The 20,497-nt window shown below is 53.2% G+C and overlaps 1 protein-coding gene across 1 annotated transcript in view; it reads right to left on the reverse strand.

The window, feature by feature from the left end:
* The window catches only part of TTBK1 (tau tubulin kinase 1), a 120,663-nt gene that overhangs the window by 5,176 nt on the left and 94,990 nt on the right, over nucleotides 1-20,497 (reverse strand). Inside the window, exon 13 of the mRNA XM_077812083.1 lies at nucleotides 19,325-19,348. Coding sequence (XP_077668209.1) covers nucleotides 19,325-19,348 — 24 coding nt within the window. The remainder of the gene's footprint in view (nucleotides 1-19,324; nucleotides 19,349-20,497) is intronic.

Here is a 20,497-nt window from a genome sequence, read left to right on the forward strand (position 1 = left end):
GAATGGAAACACCCTTCGCCCTTTTGTGCACCTGAGACATCTGAAGCAGACTCTGCGTTGGTTCCAGACTGCAGGGAAGCCACTCCCAGCACAGCTATGGGGAGCTCCTTCTCCAGTGCGTCTGGAGTGTTTGCCTCTCAACTATCCATTTTTGTTACCCAGGAAAAGCTTTGGTATCTTTTTTTTTTTTTTTTTTTTGACTTGGCCTCCTCCTTTTTTCCCCATCTACCTCCCCTGCGGCTGGCCTGGCCTACCCGCTTTTCTGTGCCCTCTGGACTCTCTGCTTCACTTCTCCTGCTTTATTTCCCAGGCCCCAGGCTCTGCAGGTCGGTCCAATTGTAGCATGACTCTAGCGGATGCCTTTGCATGCGGACCCGTCTCCCTCTTCCTGTCCCATCACCGCTTAGTCAACTCAGCCTCGGCTGCTGAACTGAAGGCACTGCACAGGGCGATGCACCCAGACAGCTCTTCTGCCCGAGGACCGCCTCGCAGATGTGTGTCCAGGCCGGCTCTGCGGCCCAGGGCTGTGTTCCATTCGCTTGCTGAAGCGGGCTCTCCCGAGCACAGGGCCTGCAGTGCAAACAGCATTCACCAGGGGTCTTTCCAGTGACTTTGCAGGGCTGTGCATCAGGCCCTCAGTGCAGGAGCCCTGGCAGCCTGCCCAGGGCGTTGTGTTCCCCACAGAGAAGAGACGCTGTTCCCAGAAACATTTCTGTGGACGTCCACCTGCTCCAGCCCCGTTCCATTTCCTCTGATCTGGGGGTGGGTGGTAGTAGTGGTGGACGATCATCCACTTCCCTTTTGTTGGCTGGACGATCCCCCAGTTCCCTCTTTAAACCTCTGCCCTCAAAGGCCTGCATCATGGCCACCAGCCTTCTGTCGAAGAGAGCTGGGTGCACCTCTCTGGAGCTGCTCCTATATGGGCCAGAGGGATTATTGCAATGCCCCAACACTCTACCTCCCATGGGGCCTGCGCACACTGCCCTGCTGCAGTGGGGCCAGGGATGGGGCTGGATATTAATGCTCTAGCTCACTCTTTTGCTGGGCAGCATTAGCTTCTCTCCTCAGCTGCAGGTCCCGATTCTAGAGACCTCTGGTATTTCTCTCATTCTCTGCTAGTACCTAATATCTCATCACCTTTGTACTTAAAAACAAATCCGCCCCATCTAGCCATGCATGCTCCAACCTGGATCAGCACACGTTCCCACTGATCCATGCTCCCCATCAGCTCCTTCCTGCTGTTCATTACAGCCCTCTCTGGGATTAGCCAAGCAGCCCTCGGGGCTGCGTGGACAGCCCCTAGCCCAGTGGGGTACCGACCCAGATTTGGATCTCAAGGTGCTACGGTAGCATGAAAAATAACAATTCCTTCCCTCTCTTCTAAGTTTCGGCCTTGCTGTTGCCGAGACATGCCTCAGCCCTTTCGTTTAACCTCTGCTTCCTTGTGGGTCTGGCTGCATGCGTGGCCGACAGTCCCACCACAAAGTATGGGTGGTGTCCTCTCCAGACTGGGACCTTCCTCTTACCCTGCACATTCGGCTCATGCCCCTTCCCTGACTTTCCACCCTGACTGCAGTCGGGAGATGGCTTCCCTTGCAAGAACTGACTGCTAGGGTGGGTTATGAAACCTTCTACGTCCAGCTCACGGTTATGTTGTGTTCCTCACCATTCTGGGTGGCCTGTGTGCTTTCCTGGCTTCCCCTTTCAAATGCCTGCTGCAGAGAACCCCAAGAAGTACAAATATCTGACAGCGAGAGAACTGGGCCAAAAGAAACGGTGCTCAGCATCAGCTGCCAGCAAACCTGGCCCAAAGAGAATTGGTTGCAGTGACAGTGTGGTGAGACATCCTTTTAGCACACCCATCTCCTTACCTGTGTTACTCACATTCCCTGGACTTGTTAAAAGAAAGACATCCCAAAGGAATCGTGAGGGTGTCTCTTCACTGCAGGGTTAACTTGGGTGTTTGGCCCCCAGCTCTGAGCAGCCAGGTTAGCCTAGTCCAGGGCAGAGCACCCACACTGCAAAGCCCCACCTGAGTTACCATGTCTGCACTAGTGCTGTGCTCCCTGGGTGTGGTGCTGGGACTTTTGGAGCAATCCCACGGCTCTTAGCGCGGCAGACAGCTGAGCTCCTCCGCAATTCTCTCCCACTGAATTGTTGGAAAACTCCTCTGTCTGCCTGGGCACATGGGGGATGGTGGGAAGGCACCGGAAGATTACAGGCATTAGAGTGAGTTAGCCTGCATCCTCACTGCAAAGCAGGGGGGTTCCAGACTGCATGAAAGCAGCACTCAAGTTCTAACCTGCCCCCCCCCAGCCAGCCTGGGCTCATAGGAACTAGGGGTACAGGGGGGTGCTGCAGCACTGCCAGGTTTTACGTGGGGATCCACTGCCCCCCACCCCCCGGGTCCTGGCTGCTGTCCCACTGCCTGGGGTCCCGGCTGCCAGCCCCGCACCCGCTCCCAGCTGTGGCCCCAGCCTTGGCCCCCTTACCCCTGTCTGGGTCTCCACTGCCTCGCGGAGACACGGCCCTGCTCCCGGCCCCAGCTCTGGCTGGGGGTGGTTGGGGAAGGGAGCTGGCTTTCAGCATCCCCACTATTCAGAGTGTTCCAGCTCCACTGCCTGGGCTGAACGCACCATGTAACTCAGCTGAAAGGGGCGTTAGTAACCGCGGGAGTTAGCCCTGACACGGCACAGGACCAAGACCTGGCCTCCAAACCTGCAGCAGCCTCTGGCGCCCTGGGTGGTTCATTTCTCCTCACTCTGCCCATCTGGAAAGCAGGGCTAATGATACTGACCCGCCTTTGCAAAGCCCTTTGAGTTCTAGGAAGGGAGACTGCTCCGTGCAGGAGGAGCTGATGGCAGCTCTGTCGTTCAGGGTATGTCTACACTACCATGACTATACCAGCGTAGCTATGCTGGCATAGCCCTGTAGGATAGACATAGTCTGCAGCCCCTCCCCAAGTGACCGTAGCTACGTTGAGGGAAGCATTCTTCCATCCACACAGCTGTGTCTACACTGGCGGGGTTTGTTGCCAGAGACGGGTTTTCACACTCCTCATCAATGTAGCTATGTCAAGCTCACCCTTTAGTGCAGACCAGGCCAGAGATTGCACCAAAGATTCCTTTCAACAGGACCACTGCAATTTTTTAACTCTGTTTCAAGGGGACCATTGCATTCTTTGAGTTCTATTGTTTTGAGAAAAAGTACTTGGGACGAGAAATCTGAGCTTTTTTGAATTTTCAAAGACACCTTTGATTCCAACAGTAGCTGTTGAGTTACAGCGCTTCCAGAAATCCCTTCTTCCAGATTTTCAGGCTGGGGAGTCTCACCTTTCATCAAAACCCACTTTGGTCAAAAGGCAGACTCCTCAGAGCCCATGCACGGCACAGCATCTCCGCTGCTCTGTGAAACATACTGCAGCCCGGGGGCACCTGAACCGGGGAGCCCAGGTCTCCTTGGCAAAGAAGGGTGATGGAACTGAAAGGGTCGGATTTTCTACAGTATGCTGGGGGGAAGAGAGGGCTCAGGATTGGGACTGGGAGGGGAGGTTTTGCACCTTCTCACTGCTGGGGCCGAAGGAGGATGGATCAGCCCCAGACATAGATTAGAGCAGCCTGAAGGCTGCCCTAGCTTGCGCACCCTGCTGCCACAGTCCCTCTGGGCAGTACAGCAATAAAGAATTACCAGGGTGCAGGGCTGTCTTTGTTATGCCTCCTCCTGCCTCTGCTCAGCTCCAGAAAGTGCCCCATGCTGGGAGATTCTGTGCGGGGAGGATTCCCCGGCGTGGGGGAGATGCTCCATGCCAGAAGCCTGGCTGAGTCTCCCTGGGGCCGCAGGCTGTACCCTCCTTTCAATCTCTTTGATTTAAACCGTTGGAAACCACAGGGAATTCAATCTTTAGGAAACACTTTGTGAGGGACAGATCAGGCTGCTAAGAGACTCAAAGCCAGACAAACCTAGGAAATACAGTGTGAAGCCATAGATCTGCATAAACTCCTCCCCCGCACTGCCCAGACACACACTGCACACAACCAAGTCACCACGAGTGACACAGCCCCTGCTGCAGGCAATCTCACAATGGTCCGAAAACTTCCAGCCTTCGAGCAATCCCGGGGAGGCAAAATCAGAGGGATCGACTCCCACATTGCACTGCAAGCCCAGAGACCACACGTCCCAGACCCAGATCTGTCCCCCACGGCTTATCACTGCCTTATCACCTTGGGGACAGTTTAGCATTCACCCCTTTCACAGGTAACAGAGCTTACAAGAGGTCACTTTATACAGAGCTGGGACAGAACTTGGTTCTCTAATAGAGCAGCCAAGTCTCATACACATTGTCCTTCAGAAAAACATGCCAAGTTAGGAACTTGTTTAACCCATGAAAACACAATGGAGCTTTGTATCAACCTTCCCCCCCAGGTTATGAACCCACAGCCTGCAGCTTTATGGGGCAGACTGCATTCACTTCAGCTATAGGATAGGAGCCGCTAGCCAGAGGAAAAGAATGCTCTTATCCTCTATGTAGACCAGCCCATACAAGGGAGATAACAACACAGTGTCCAACAGACCTGCCAAGCGTCACTCTTCCAGCATGGAACACATGCTTTGTGCAGGTTAGTCACAGATTCCTGCCCTGCTGGTAAAATATTCATTATGTGTGAGAGATATCTTTCCTACCATGCATGAGGGGAAGGTACCCGGAGCGGTAAACCAGGAGCCATGGGATGCACTGTCAGAGTAGAGACCTTGGATCTACGCCCAGCTCTGCCTGCGGTGACTTGGTGCAAATTCTCACATGTCATACTGGTGAGTGACCTTTACCTCGCCAAGGCAGCAGTGACACCTTGGCTCACAATACAGGTTATGAAGTAGAGGAGGTATTTGCAGCCATCAGGGGAAGAGTGGTATTAGAAATCAGCCTCTGGTCTGGTCGGTAAGCACACCTTCCCCACAGTACTGGGAGCAGAAGCTTTCTTGTCTTGTCTTCTCCAAACTCTTCACGTCATGGCAAGACTGCCTGAGGTTATCAGCTGAAAGTCAACAACCCTGATCCCTTTGGGCCTGCTGAAAATTGATCGCAAATCTGAATGAAACACTGGCTGTCTCGGACACCTCAGTGAGCTCCTGGAGTGGGGAGATGCTCACAGCCCTAGCTCACTAGTTAAACATGAACCTAAAGCTGGCCTAGGCCTTGCTGGAGCCCCAGGCACAGCTGACGTGTGAACCAAAGCAGGCCTGGCCTTGGCAGAACAGTAACACACTAGGTGTTATCTAACCAAATAAGCACATTCCTGACCTGCGAGGATGGACCAAGAACACCCAGAGTGACTACATAAACTAACTCCCAAGAGATGGTACAGGGATGCACTGACCCCTCGTAAGAGAAGCAGGGGATGGCAGGATAATGGATGAGAATGTTTGGTTTGAACTCGCAGATACAAGGTACAGGCTGACAACGAAAAGCGTATGGAATGTACTACGTTAACTTGTTCGTATCGATGCATAAAAGGAGAGCGGAAGGAGGGGTATCTTTGTACTGATCTAGGGGACAGAGCTGGAACCTTCTCACAGGCATACAGTTTAGTGTATCTGTGGCTCCTATGGGGCACCAGCACGGTGCTTTGGCAACAATGAACCTGGCCGAGCACCTTGGCCACTGAACTGAGCCTGTGGGCTTTCCTGATGAGTACTCGAGGTCTGCTGAATCAGCTGGCCGCGCTCTCTGCTCATTCAGCTGACGCCGGAGCGCCGAGAACAGCTGCACGAGCTGCGCTGACAACGCTGCGGCACCAGTGACACAAACAGCTGTCAGCACTGCATCCCTGGGACCCAAAGAGGTCTGATCATTTGGGTCTACTGGGAAAACAGAGTGAATTCAGCTGGGGGGCAGTCCAGCCCAGCTTGCCTGCGGTTCACAGAGAAGCTCTTCAAAAGGGGTAAGCCCTGTCTGTCTAACAACTGAGCTCTTCCACTTGTTGCTCAGGGTCAGCATGACACATCACAGAAGGATCTTCCAACAGATTTAAAGGAGAAGGGGTGAAAGAAAACACCATCACCAGGGTTGTGCCTTTGATTCTTTAATAAGGTTTTGGTAGTATACAAGCTTTTTCCGATTGTCTGGATTAACATACATGGATTTAAAAAAGGCACAGAATCCATTGCACAGCTTCTGTTTTGTTTTTTAGATGAAGTTGCTCATTTGTTGTGGTTTCAAGTGTAGGATCTTACAGTACTCGGCAGCATTTACAGCGTGTTCTACATACAGGTATTCAGTGCATGCTTTTATACAAGAGTTAGAATTCAAATTCTCTCTCAGGATCTCTATATACACAATAATACAGTGCTTTTCTTCTGAAAAAAAGCTTTAAATTATTTCTTGCATGCTTGGTCTGCCCAGAATAGTGCAAGCATATAATACAGTGTTATTGCAGTACAAAAAGGCCGAGGGGTTTACCTTAGGCTCTAAAGGGATTAGACACAGGAAGAATAAAAAGGCTCAGGGAAAAAAAAGCTTTGGACCCCTTCAGACAACTTGGTCCTTCCAAACCAATCCCTCATTACCTTTTGAGCTACAGCAGACAGTCCCCCCACTGAAATGGGCTTCCAGAACTTCTCTGAATGCAACAACAGATGAGACCTGCCGTCAGACCCACATGAGTCTGTCTAATGTGCTTCCGAGATGACACTAGCCTGGAGGGTTGCGTAAAGGGGACTTTCTCAAGAACCAGCTCCTTGTGCAAACACAAGACCCCCAAGATGAACTCTCCACAGCAAACCAGGAAGCTCATCCACACTCTGCACACCTGTGTCCAGGCTAATTGCATGCCGTAAGTGCATCAGCATCATCGAACTCTGTCTGCTTGAAACAGAAGTGACAGCTACAGACACACCCTGCACCTTAGCCGTCTTGCAGCGAATGTATGATCTGGACTCAGGCTGGCTTCGCCGTGACAGAAGAACAGCAGTGAGCCACTGGCAGTGGGAGATAATGCAAAGGAAGGATATGCTGGTCCCTGCGTCTTTTCATGGGAGCTGGAAGGTCCAAGAACAGAAAGCAAGTTCCCAACGCCACTCAGAGCACTGCATTGGGAACGGGAAGAGGGCTTAATCCTGAGAAATGCAGATAGCAAATAGACAGCAAGAGTTTTAGTCCAGCCTTCCCTGTAACAGCTTCCAACTGGATCCTGTCGGGGCCTCAGCATATCCTGGAAGTGACATTATGCTCTGCCAGCAGCGACTGAGCTCACTGGGGACTGGGAGACTTGGCAGAATTTACTACAGTGAGGGGGAAAGCCAAAATCTGAGTGCCTGATTCCTTCCAAGTCAGCTGCCCCAGGGGATAACACGGAGCAGGTGCCCTCACTGAATACAATCCCGTAGAACTATGACGCTAGTCTGCAGAAGCCTGCTATTCCAAGATTTGGCAGCACCAGTCTCATGGAGATGATCTCCTTTCCCAGTGTCTTACCACCGGAAGCTACACTGTCCTTCTACTGATCTTCAGAGGTGCATATGCCACACCCATCGCTATGCTAGCTGCGTGCCCTGCTTCTCACTGTGTGCGCTCTTTGCTTCACACCCTTTCCTCAACATCTTGGCAAGACGTGCTAGACCTGTGAAGCTAATCCCCCTGCCACAGAACTCCCTACTTCTCCCGCGATTACCTGTCCCTGGGAGAGTCTGCCTCCGGCTCTCTGCTTGAGAACACGCACCAATGCAGAAGGACTGTTTTCACTATCCACTGAGCAAAGTGGAAGGAAAACAATGCAAAACGTGTTCTAGTCCCCAACTGCAAAAGCAACTTGATAGCAGCAAGAAAGAGGAAGAAGGAAAAAGCCTGCAAGGCCAATCCCTTCCCCAAGCAGTAACAGCCCATGTAAATTAGCAGGGCTGGACAGGAGCCTGCCGTGGTTTTCTCAGGAAGGACCAAGCTGAAGGGGCAGGTATCCCATGAGCAGCCCCTTTATTCACCTGGGAGCATGGAACAGATTTTGCAATTAGCGTGTTTCATGTCGGCCTATCACCCGCCTGTGCTTGTGATGAAGCTGATGATGAGGAAGCTCTAGGAGTTCTTGTAAGGAAGATATAAGCCAGGTTCGCTGGGTGACAGGAGCTAACATGAAATGCCTTGCATACTAAAATAGTAAAGCCTCCCGACATACAGCAAGTTTCTCTCTGAAAGTTCAGATACATGCAGGTGACTGTAGCATGGAGGTTAGTTTCACCCCCACCTTATGTGGTTTAGCAGCTTGTTAAAAAACGTACATTCATTGCAAGATCATTTCCCACAATGGTTTTTGTGGTACAAAGAAGGAATTTCAATACATCAAGTGAGAGTTAGAAACATTTCCTATAAATGAATCTTTTGTGCTGTCGTGTGGAACTGCCAATGCAGATCTCTACGTTACAGTGACCCAGACAAAGAGCACATGGTACGAGAATGCAGCAAGGGAAGGAACTGGCACACCGATCAGCCTTTACTCTTTGTATATAATAATTGAACAGTACACAAAAAAACAAACATTCTCATGGACTCAACCCCAGCTGGTCCCAAGTGACAGCACCCCCTCCCCTTCACAGCATTCTGTCACTGGAGACATCAACGTGCTATGAGACACTGTACTAAACAAGGGATTGACTAGGCTCCAGGCCCTTTGCTCTAATCTGCATACACACATAGGGCCGGATAATCCACTCAAAACCAGACATGACAAGGGTATGGCCCTTTGTTTCACTGAGGTTCCTCCTTTGCAATAGCCCTTGGGGTACTTGCATTGATGTGCACAGGCCACTGGCACTGCCAGAGAAGAAAGCCTGTGTTACGCCGCTGTGATAGACCTGGCCCATCGCACTCCACGCAGGGCTCGTAGACACGGGCCGTACTGCCACACAATCAGCAATGGAAGCTCCAGCAAAAAAAACACCATCACCACGGGGGCAAGGGGGGGGGGAAGCATATTTGGCTTATATTGGCCAGCCTCTCCAGTGACCCGGACGTACCCACCTATCCGTGCGTGGAGGGAGGGCAGATGGAGGGCAGCCAAGCTAGGAAGAAAGGCACCCCACGTTTTCAAGTTGAGAAGTATTTGGGGTTGTTTGTTTACTAGAAGCAGAAAGAGGCGTTTAGGGATTTTCAGGGCTTCAGACCTTGTCCGGCAGAAAACACAATCCCGCTTTTATCAGCAAGCCTCTCAAGGCACGTCTACACCACAAAAACCCACTCCCGCTGCAGCGAGTCTCAGAACCTATCAGGGCAACTGACAGGGGCCCCTGGGCTCCTGCTACAGGGCTAAACATAGCAGAGTAGACATTCCTGCCTGGGCCCCGAGCCTGGGCTCCAGCCCGAGCGGGAACAACTACACAGCCATTTTCAGCCCCACTGCACAAACCTGGGTCAGCTGACTCAGGCGCCGAGGCTTGCTGCTGCCGCCTAGACATACCCTGGCAGGCAGCTCTGTCCCTTAGCCCTGAGCAATGCTAGAATTTGGCCAGCAATTATCTCCACATCATTGATCACCAAAGAGATTTCCACCTTGAACACACTAGGATAAGAGGGCTTCCAACTATGCAGTGCAAGCTACTTAGAAAGTGCCTCAGCTCAAGGTAAAGATCTGATTGGGGCAGGTCAAGGCTCTCCGCTACACCTCCTATTATCTAGCAGAGAAAGCGTTACGGGTTAATGATACAGTCCTAACACAGTACAGCTCATGTGGCCGGGGAGTGGAGAGATTCCCTCTATCCCACTGAAGAGATGCCAGTTTCACTGGGCCGAATGACTTTACGTGATGGATCTCCTCCCCAGGCCATGTTCATGAGCAATAGAAACCCTACCCTAGCCTTGCTAGAGTACTCTTGTGCCACCAGTGAGCACTTAAATGCAGAACACACAGGTCAAAGTGAACTAAGTGCTAATAACATGCAGAGGAAGCGTGTCAGAAAATGACGATGCAGGAGGGAAAAGACCGGGCATTGATTTCAGTGCTAGTTTCAGAGATGCTGGCGGGTAGCCTGTTTATTATTCAGCTGTTCAACATCAAAGAATCTAAAATATAAATGATTTCTTCTTTCACTCATTCCTTTCCCCAAGATCATGGCTCTGGATTCAGGGTAGTACATTTCTGTATGAGACACACACCGGCGATCCTGACCACTTGCGAACAGTGAAACCCAGGGATGCTTTTTGGGATAGTCCAGATATTAGCCCCCAAGTCCCAGCCTAGTTTCTTCCAACATGGGTAATTACACTCTGCCTCCTGAAATTCTCCCTGAAGTGTCAAATTCTTTCTTCGGTCAGGATCTCCTGGGATGCGGGCATTTAAATGGGAGGAGAAGTGATTCCTATCACATATCTATACACTTTGTAAAGTGCTTTGGGATCATTTGGGATGGGGTGTGCTACTGAAAGGTAAAACACTCTACTATTACTGAATAAACTCTGAAATGGGCTTTTTAAAGCTCAGACAATGGAAAGACTTCCAATTTTTCTCTGGAGCTCTGAGAACTACCTGTCAATCAGACAGGAAGAGCTCTCCAGTTCCCCGTCTCTAAATGGCTTTGCTCTGTTACAAACTGTCTGAAAAGTGCAGTGCCCCAGTCCCTACACCCCAATTCCCTGAGGAAACCTGTGCAATGGAGAAAAGGCTAAAGTGCCGAGGGTCACTTCTTGCCCCTAGTCTAACTAGAAAGCCTCAGCTCTGAAACAAAGGCCCCCAGCTCTCAGAGCAGGTGACTGCCACTGCCATGTCCTGCCAGACAACTGCTCTGTGCAACCAAAGACAATGGACAGGTCAAATCCTCAAGGCCACCAGCACATGGCAGTGCAGGGGAACGGAGTCGGGCAGCGCCCTTTTGGATGAAGTGGTTTGGTTAGTTTGAGGCACAGAGCAAACACCGCCTGGAGCTTTAGTTTTGTTTCCCCGTATCGCAGCTGTCAGTCACAACCCTTTGAAATGAGGATTATTAACAGGCCTTTGAATCAGCTCAGCGGCAGGAACCCCATCACCCTGCAGCTGCAGCGTCGTGGGTGGTGTCAGCAAAGCAGTGAAGTGGCTCGGAGGAGCTGTGCTTCTCCCCCCACCCCGCCAGTGTTAAGAGACATTCCTCCCCAGCGAGGTGCCAGCTGCGAAAATGCCATTTAAACAGAGCTTCTCCACTTCAGCAAGGGAAGGGAGCAAGTTTGCAAAAGCATAAAGCCAGTCTCCTAGACCCCCCCCACCCCCGAAATCAGACTCTGAGGTGTGCAGGGGAATGTGGGGGGCAGGAGACAGGCTGAGGGGGTGTAGGGGAATATGGGGGTAGGGGGGCAGGCTGTGGGGGACAGGGGCAGACTAGGGGGATGCACGGGGGGTTTGGGGATAGCAGATAAGAATTGTGCAGGGCCAGGTGAATCTGTGGGGTGAGGACAGGAAACCAGGGAGCACCAAGGAGGGAATGTCATCTGGGGAGGTGACTGAGCGGGCTAGGAAGGAAGACAGGCCAGTGATAAGGGAGAGGGATGGAGCGCAGGGAGCCCTGCCCTGTAGCCAGCGTGGAAGCCGCATTTTTGCATGTGCATTTCGGATTGAATTTTGACCCTGAATTACTCACACCCACCCTGGACACCAAGTTCACAAACCAGAAGGCAAATAACTCTCTAGTCTATGCCTGGATCCATAGCTATAGCCAGAGGGATCTGTCTGAATCTTTGGACTAGTGTCAGCTTGGCAGGAAAATGCCTTGCCCATCCCTCTGGTCACGGGCAAGGCAATGCACTAGTGGTGACTTAGCTAGGCTGGCAGCAGGGCTAGGCTAGGCAGATGCCTCTGGCCTGGTGCCCCCCTGCCAGGAGAGACAGCTTTAAGGGGATGCTGGGAGGAAGGCTGCAGCTGCGTCTGGAACTCACCATATCCAGGGGGCCCGGCCCTCCCCTGCCCCACATAGGAAAACTGACGAGGCCTGCCCCTTTCAGAACACCCCTGGCAGCAGCCTCGGGCAACACCTTGTCGTTTGGTCCTACCCCGTGGGCAGAGAAGGGTGACAGAGTGAGAGACACTCATTGTGTGTGTGTGTGTGGGGGTGCCGTTCACCACACTACCACCACGGGCTCCTCTCCTGCACCCTAGCAGCCGTGCCGCTAAAAGGGACGTGGGCAAGGGATGAAAGCAGCAGGGCAGCAGCACAGCCCCCTGCTTAGACACCACGCAGCCTGGGCAGAAGGTGACTACAACTGTGGTGGGAAGCACCCCAAACGGGTCACATTTGCAGAAGAAGGGCTGATATTCCCTTCCTTGCCAAGCCTCTTTGGCTGCTGGCTTTTGTTTACCTGCTTCAGACGCAGGCCACCAAAGATTAACTTCCCCAGCAGCAGAGTCCGTGTGGGTCTAACTGCAGCAGGCAAGGGCTGGCAGAGAGCTTCCCGTGACAGCGCTCAGAGCCTTCCCCTGCGCTCTATAAGGTCTTTGAAGGAGACTAATGCACCAACTCAAACGAGGGCTAATGACTCACCAAGGATGGTGTGATCCAGACAATGGAGGAGGGAGATTGGAGGCCTTTGCCTAGAGCGTCCTAAATTAGCTTCACTCAAGCATTTATAGAACCATTTTCACAGAGCGGGATTAAAAGGCAAGGTCTCATCAGCTCTTTGCTATGGGATGAAGGGATGGAAGACTATGGGTGTTGGGCATAGAAAAGAAGGAACTGAGGGGGCCCAGCCCACACATGGAAACCAGGTTATAAGATAGACAGGTTTCTGCAGATACGTACAATTTGATCTGCACTGGATCCTACCCCACTGTGTCCTCGCAAGGTTAGTGGGGCTTATTTTGAATAAGACTGGTAAATACCGACATGGAACACGTGCTGTGCAGAATGGGGCACAGGCCAACAACAACAGAACGCTGCTCATTCAGGAAACAAGCACCCCTGGCTAACGCACACGGATAGAAGGCACCAGAGTCTGACTTCATGAAGAGCGAGTTTTCTTCCACTGGCTGCAGCCGGCGAGTTAATTCTGAGAGGTAGCAGGCACCTGGGAAAATCTGACTCAGACAACAAACTCCTTACACACACCCTGGCTGCAACTCACTTTTTTCTGAGGTTTGAAGTTTAATATTTGTCAATTGCTCATTTAAACATTTGCACCTGTGATTACAATATACCAGGCTTCTCAAACTTCAATGCACCGCGACTCCCTTCTGACAACAAAAATTACAACATGACCCCAGGAGGGGGACCGAAGCCTGAGCCCCACCACCCCAGGCAGGGGTCCAAAACCCAAGCCCAAGGGCTTCAGCCCTGGGCTGGGGGGCCTGTAATCTGAGCCTTGCTGCCCAGGGCTGAAGCTCTTGGGTTTCAGCTTTGGCCCCGGGCAGTGGGACTTGGGCTTGAGCCCCAGGCTCCCGCAAGTCTAAGCCAGCCGTGGTGACCCTATTAAAATGGGTCCTGACCCACTTTGGGGTCCCAGCCCTCGGTCTGAGAACTGCTGCAATGCACGAACCTGGGAGGCGTTAGGGGCCTGCCCTCTCACATGGCGGATAAGGTTTTTTTTTAGAATCCTGTAATGAAAAAGTTGCTACTTGAAAATTCTTGGCCGCCACCATCTCTGCCACCCCCTCTCCCTACAACTGGGGATCCCCCAGTGCTGCTCCCTGTGCTTTGTTGAGTCTGTGAATAAATAATAATCTGACCAAACAAACCCAAAACCGCACCCCATGTCCCTGTAACAGCAAGAGCCCCCCAGTTAGCACCTGCCTGGTCAATCTCTACGTTTTCAGGACCAGAAGGAACCATTCTCCCCAACCGTCTGACCTCCTGTACAGCACAGGCCAGAGACCCTCACCCACTCCTGCAGCCAGCCAATAGCCTGTCCCTTACAAAGACATCCAATCCATAGGTGCCGGCGATCGGGTGGGGTGGGCAAAGGACCACTCCCCTCCTCACAACTCTTTAAACAGGCGGGCTATGCTCACTCATTTTTGAGAACCTGAACTCAGAAGGGGCTGAATGGGGGGCAGCCCCTCCATAGCCCCTGACCAAGTGTGTGGGGCATAACAGCAGAGGCCTTTCCCCTGCTGGTGTGACCGAGGGGGCGGCTGGACCAAATTGGAGTGGGTGACACTGATGGACTGGGTGCTGAACCACTCAGATATGGCTTGTTTTGGTTGCTTCCCCCCACTTTCGTAGACCTTTTCGAGCCCCAATCCAATCCCAATGTAAATGCTGGCACTTTCCCGGCATCCCTTGGTAAGCCGGTCCAATGGTTATCTACAGCTGACAAATTAAAAACATTAACAATGTGCATCTTATTTCCAGTTTGAACTTGGCTGACTTCAATGTCCAGCCATTGGATCTCCTTCTGCCCATCTGCTGAATTAACAAGCCCTCCAGGATCTCTCCAGGGAGGTACTCAGAGACTGTGATCTGTCGCCTCTTAACCTTGTCTTTGATGAGCTAAATCGACTGAGTGCCTTCAGTCTCATACAAGGCAGGTTTTCCAGACCTGAAATAATGCTTATAACTCTTTTCTGATCGTCTTCCAATTTTCCAACACCATTTTAAAAGTATAGACACCAGAACTGGACACAGTATCCAGTAATGGTCTCCCTGGTACCGTACGCAAAGGTAACACCGCCTCCTGGCTTCTTCTCAGCATCCCTCTGCTTACATGCCCCAGAATCGCATTGCACTCTTTCTGCCCCAGCTTCCCACTGGGAGCTCACATTCACTTGGTTAACTACCACAATTCCCAAATCCTTGTCAAGTCCCTGCTTTCCTGGATACGCATCCCCATCCTATCGGTGTGACCTACACTCTTTGCACCTTGGTGCCTGGCCTTGCCTTTGGCTGTTCTAAAGTGCATATTTGTTTGACTTCACTCAGCTTACCAAGTGATCCCGACCGCTCAGTATGACCGCCTGGTCCTTATCATTATTTACCATCCCACCAATCTGTGTCACCAGCAAACTTTACCCACAAAGATTTTATACTTTTTTCCAGATCACTGGTAAAATACTGAATGGCATTGGCCACAATCAGATCCTGGGGGTCCCAACGAGAACCATGCCCATTTGTCGATGATTCCCATTTACAAATACATTTGAGAGCTGCATTAGCAAGTTTTCAATCTATTAATTAATTTTTTAATCAGACTCTTGCAGTATTAGGTCAAATGCCTTAGAGAAGTTTAAGTATATCATGTCAGGGCAGCTACTTTTATCATCCAGCCTGGTGATCCTGTCAAAGAACAGTACCAAGGTTCTTTGAGAAGACCTGTTTTACATGAAACCACAGTGACTGGCATTAGTTTTATTACAGTTCTGTAATCTTTCTGGACGAGTCATATGTCAGCCATCCCATTATTTTGCCTGGGACTGATAATTAACAATACCGGGTTCAACATGGCACCAGGCCCAGGCTCCAAAGGGGCCCCGGCCCGGCCCGCTCTGCTTGGGCTGCACTCCAAGGCCCCGCCAGCTCTTCTCTGCCCCCCCGCCTCTGCCCCCTGCCCTCTCCTGTTGGATCGCAGGCCAGTCGAGGGCTCCTCTCTGCCCCCTGGCGGCAGCTGGGGCTGAGAGAGCTGGAGCCCTGTGCCGCCTGGCAGGGGCTGCTGATCCCCCCAGGCTCCGCGCTGCCAGGGGCTGACCCCTCCTCCCCTCCCTGAGCTCCCCGTGCCATGGCCAGGGGCTGACCCCTCCCCCACAGCTTCCCACACTGCAGCCAGGGGCTGACCCCCCCTCCGCCCCCGAGCTCTGCATGCCGCCACCAGGACTAGGGCTGACCCCTCCTCATCCCCAGCTCCCCGCAACACTGCCAGGGGCTGTGGCTAGCCCCTAACCCCCCCACCCCCCAAGTTCTATTCTACCTGGGACTGGGGCTGATCCCCCCAAGCCCCATTGCCTGACACCTCGCGTCGCCACCCGCCCCACACACACATTCCTCCATGCCCTGCCAGGAGGGCGCACCAGACTTTCTTGGTAAACTGGGCATTTGTTTGTTTGCTCTTGCCAGCTGATCAGTTGTCAAGAGCAAACAGGATAAATGCCTGTTTTTGTCAAAAAAGTCAGAACGGCCGGGACAGAGCTTAACAAGGGAACTGTCCCGGCCAAACGGGGACGTATTGTCACCCTCTCACCAGGCAGGTGGGTCCTGAGAGAGCCCGGCTGGGGCAGGGGCAGACCCTGGCCTGGCTAATCCCGCCACTCTCAAGAGGCCGGAGCGATTCCCCGCCCTGGCACTGAACCGGCCCCGGCCACGCTGCCAGCCCAGCCTGGAAGACACCATCACCTTCCAGCAGGACCGGTGAGTGTGGCAGGGGGCAGGGTGTGAGGGAGGTCTCTGGAGGTGTGGGGGGGCCTGCTGGCCAGTGGGAGGTCTCTTGGGGGGCGGTGGGGGAGGTCTGTGTGTTGGGATGCTGGGCAGTGGGGGGGTCTGGGGGGGTGCTGTGTAGTCGTGGTGGTGGGCTGTGGGGGCGTGCTGGGCAGGGGTGGTAGTGTGCAGGCCGCTGTGCATTTGTGTGGAGGGTCTGTGGGGGGGCGGGGGAATGCTGGGCATAGCAGTTCCGGGGAACGCTGGGCATATGGAGTCGGGGGCTGTGTGGCACGGCACGGGCCCACCCTGAAGGGAAGGGGCATGCTGGCAGCACAGGGCTGGGCGGGCCAGTGTGTGTCTGGCAACCGCCGGTTTGTACACAGTGCCCTTGCAGTGGGCGGGGTGGAGCGGAGCTGACCCCTCCATGCTATGCCCCAATGCCCCTGGCTGGCCCCTTGCTCTGGGGACCGACCTCCCCACACCATGATCCTTTGCCCCCATGGGGGCCCACAAATATGTTTGGCGCCAGGCCCAGAAAAGTTTAATCTGGCCCTGATAATTAAAGGCCTGTAATTATGCTAGCCATCTCATTTATTAACTGGCAGAACATTGGGTTCTTCCAATCCTCTGTAACTACTCTAATTTTCCATGACTTTTAAAAATTCACATCAGCTGTCTGGACAGGTCTTTGGCCAACTCCTTTAACACTCTTGGGTGCGAGTTCTCCAATGTGGCTGATTTTCACATGTGTAGCTTTAGTAACGCTGTAGGCTCAAGAACATGCTGTCCAGTAAAAGCAAATGTTATGAACATACAAAGAAAAAAAATCAGAGCCGATCAGTCCTTCAGAAACCATCTCCCAGAACATTATTCTCGAGGGGAGCGAAAGCTTGTTCTCCCCTGGTTTCTACACCTAACAGGAGCTGCCAAATTGAATTAGAACATTGGTCCATCTAGTCTGGTTTTCCCCCTCTGGCAGTGACCAATGCCTTTCTGATGATAGGACTAAACCCCAAACTGCAGTTGAAGTTTTTGAACTAACACAAAAAGGCTGCACACATCACAAATCCAAAGAGATGAATGGAGGACTCCCATGGGGACATGCATGGACCACAACTGAGAAGGAAGCATTCCTGGTGATTCAGTCTGAAACAGCCCTCTGATGCCGTACAAGGTCAGTATTAGAATTCAGTATCTCTCTCTTAACACCCAGCTGTGTCCTGCCTGGTCACACCAGCACATTCTCTGCTGGCTGAGCTCCCCATAACTTTGTTGTCAGCACCCTGGGCTCAGTTCCTTCTCCAGAATCCTCTCCTCTGGGCTCACATCCCTCTAAACCCCTAAGCCTCACCAGTGCCCCTCTCCTTTTATAGACCAGCACTCACTTGCATCGTCACAACCCATCTTCTCTCAGAAGAACAGACCAAAGGCTCAGTTCAAGAGAAGAGAAATACTGCATTCACTCAGCTACCATGGGCTGTGATCCAAGCCTGTCCTCACACTGCAGTCACACTGGGAGGCGCAATATTCCGCAGAGAACGTTGACAGATGACACCAGGGTTCTGGTGACAATTTCAGTCACCCCTGACGTTCCCGAGCCCCTCCGACTCCAGGCACTGTTTCGGACAGGGTGTCCTGGGGCTCTGTGCAGCGGGTGGTGAGGTCCAAGTCCCACAAGAAACCTGATCTAACTAGTAAGAGAAAGAAAACTGGCATGCCTTGGGACATTGGCTCTCCTGGGGCACCAGGAGCGTGTGCCAGGCAGCAAGGTCTCTAGAGAAGCAGCAAAATAGTACTTAGAATTCCCGGAAGTTACTTCCCTCTTTTCCTCATGTGACAGCTGAGAACAGCTATCCTGGGACTCAGTATGCTCACCAGCTCATTGCCAAAACACACCAAAGCAAAATCAGAGCTATCACAAGAATGGACACGGCAAGGTGGGTGTGCTGGTTCACCTATGAAAAGCCAGAGGTGCCTAAAGCTTCAGGGGTTTTTGAATACAGCGATCTACAGCTGGGCCGGTAAGGAAAACCCTTACTAGCCCACTACACTTGGCAGCATTCCCGGGGCAAGGCAGGTAGGTTTGGAGCAGCTGTAGGAGGGGAGAACAAACAGGCTCACTGTCACACACCAGAGACACAGTCACAGGGGACAGAAAGGTGTGGTCACCGTGTGAAAAACAGACTGCAACAAACATTCTGGGATTTCGGAGCAACGGTGACCAGGACTCCACACAGAGAGACAAATCCTGAGGGACTAACTCAGCCAAACGTCCAGGGGGCCTCTACCTGAATCCAGGCTGAGTCAGATGGCCCCCAGATTTGGCCCAGTGTAACAGACTAATGATGACAAACCTGACCTGGATTTTACCGGAGTGGGCGCTCTCTGAACCTGCACTGCCTCTGCACTCCGGGCCTAACCTGAAGACGTGTTTGGCGTGTGCCCGTGGTCCGTGAGGCAGCCGGGAACTCACGACCCCGTGGTTGCACGATACCACCACGGAGCCCAGCAGAGGAGCTCCGGAGCCAGCCCTCTAATACATGACCTTCACCGGGGCTATTCCCATCCATCTTCAGCCGGGATGCAGCCTCGCCCGGCGTGTTGGATGGCTGGAGAGGCAGGTGTTCTCAGTCTGCGTTTGCTCTTGCCTGGGTCTGGCTGAGGGGGCGTTGGAAGTTACAGTACCTTAGGCCATGTTGTCTGGGATTCAGTATTGCATTAAGTGGTGACGCACTGTGGGGAGGTGGGCATTATTATTGCATTACGGAGGCTGCTGCTCCTCCGGACGGGCTATGTTTTATGGGTGAAGCGGGCCCACACCTGCTGGAGCTGGGACCTGGAAATGCGGAGGACAGAAGGCATGAGTCTGTGGTTTCCTGCCGTGAGGGGCATGTGCCTGCGGTGGGGCACGCGCACGGGGCTGCTCTCCGCTGACCGGCTGCGCTGTATGAAAGTGCCACCGAGCTGAGGGTAGTGTTCTGTCTCCAGGGCTGAGGAGGAGAAAACGGAGGACGCCAGTCTTCTGAGGGGGCTGTACCTCGGGAGGGAGTGCTGAGAATGCCTGTCCTCCTCCAACTGAAAAAGACCAAGAAGAGTGGAGGGAAAGGTGTCAGGCAAAGACTTGACTCGCTCCTGGTTTGTGCTGCGCATGCTGCAGACATCTTCGCTGGCGGGTGGCAAGTGCTTCCGCTCTTGGCTGACCTCACTGACTGCTCTGCCTTTGTAACCTGGGTCAGGCTGCCTGGAGACCCTACGGGACAACTTCCACCTGCACTCAGATTGCATCAGGGGAGCGGGGCCGTCCTGCCTTCCCCAGTGACGTGGGAGCGTGACGGAGAGAGGGGGTGTAGGACTCCTGCACCCAGCCCCCTGCCCCCGCTGGCAGGCACTGGCTCCTCAAGCCACCTCCATCACCTGCTTCTCTGCACCTTTCATCTTGGCACTGCAGCTGGGCCATTCAGACACCTTACGTACAGGTAACAGCCAGCAGCTGGGCACTGGCGGAAACTCTCTGCTAGGACAGAGGAAACCCTCACAGCCGATACCATCACATTCCCTGACTAGCCAGGTCTGGTGGCAGGCTCCTTTCTGGGGCTTGACGGCTCGCCCTGGGATTCGCCAGTGAACCCTCCTGCGAGTGGACTGATCAGTCCTTTCTCTTGCCTGTGCCACTGAAATCACGGTGCGCCGCCTCTGCCCTTCACCCCAACAGGCGCAGGCTTGGGGCACCGACCCTGGGCACGTGGAGAATCAGGGGCTGCCTGAAAGGCAGTCAGTGCGGAGTGACCACTGCAGCCATTTCTCAAAGGACGTTAAAGGGCCTGTCCAGAGTGGAGCCCAGGGAGGAGGGAGCTGTAAGCCCCTTCTCTGACCCTGGGCAGGCCAGGAGCCTGGGGGCTCTAAGATACGCTCGGGTTTGCCATCACTCCACCCTGCCCCAGTCCATCCCCAACAGGCCTCTTCCTGCACCCATGCCCCCACTCACCCATGACAATATATTGCTTTATATGGGCGGGACTTCAGCACACCACTGACTGCTATGGAAACCGACACACCCCTTCAGGAACAGCACCCAGCCTTCCCTAGGTGCTGAGGGAAATGGAGGCTTTCCAGCCACGTTCTCTGGTTCTTTAGCTTCAGGGGACTTGGGAATGCTAACCTGCTCCTCCCCTTTCCACAGCTGTCTGCCTGAGCCCCGAGGAGCATGCTT

Source organism: Eretmochelys imbricata, chromosome 3 (genome assembly GCF_965152235.1).
Source record: "Eretmochelys imbricata isolate rEreImb1 chromosome 3, rEreImb1.hap1, whole genome shotgun sequence".
NCBI classification, from domain to species: domain Eukaryota; kingdom Metazoa; phylum Chordata; order Testudines; family Cheloniidae; genus Eretmochelys; species Eretmochelys imbricata.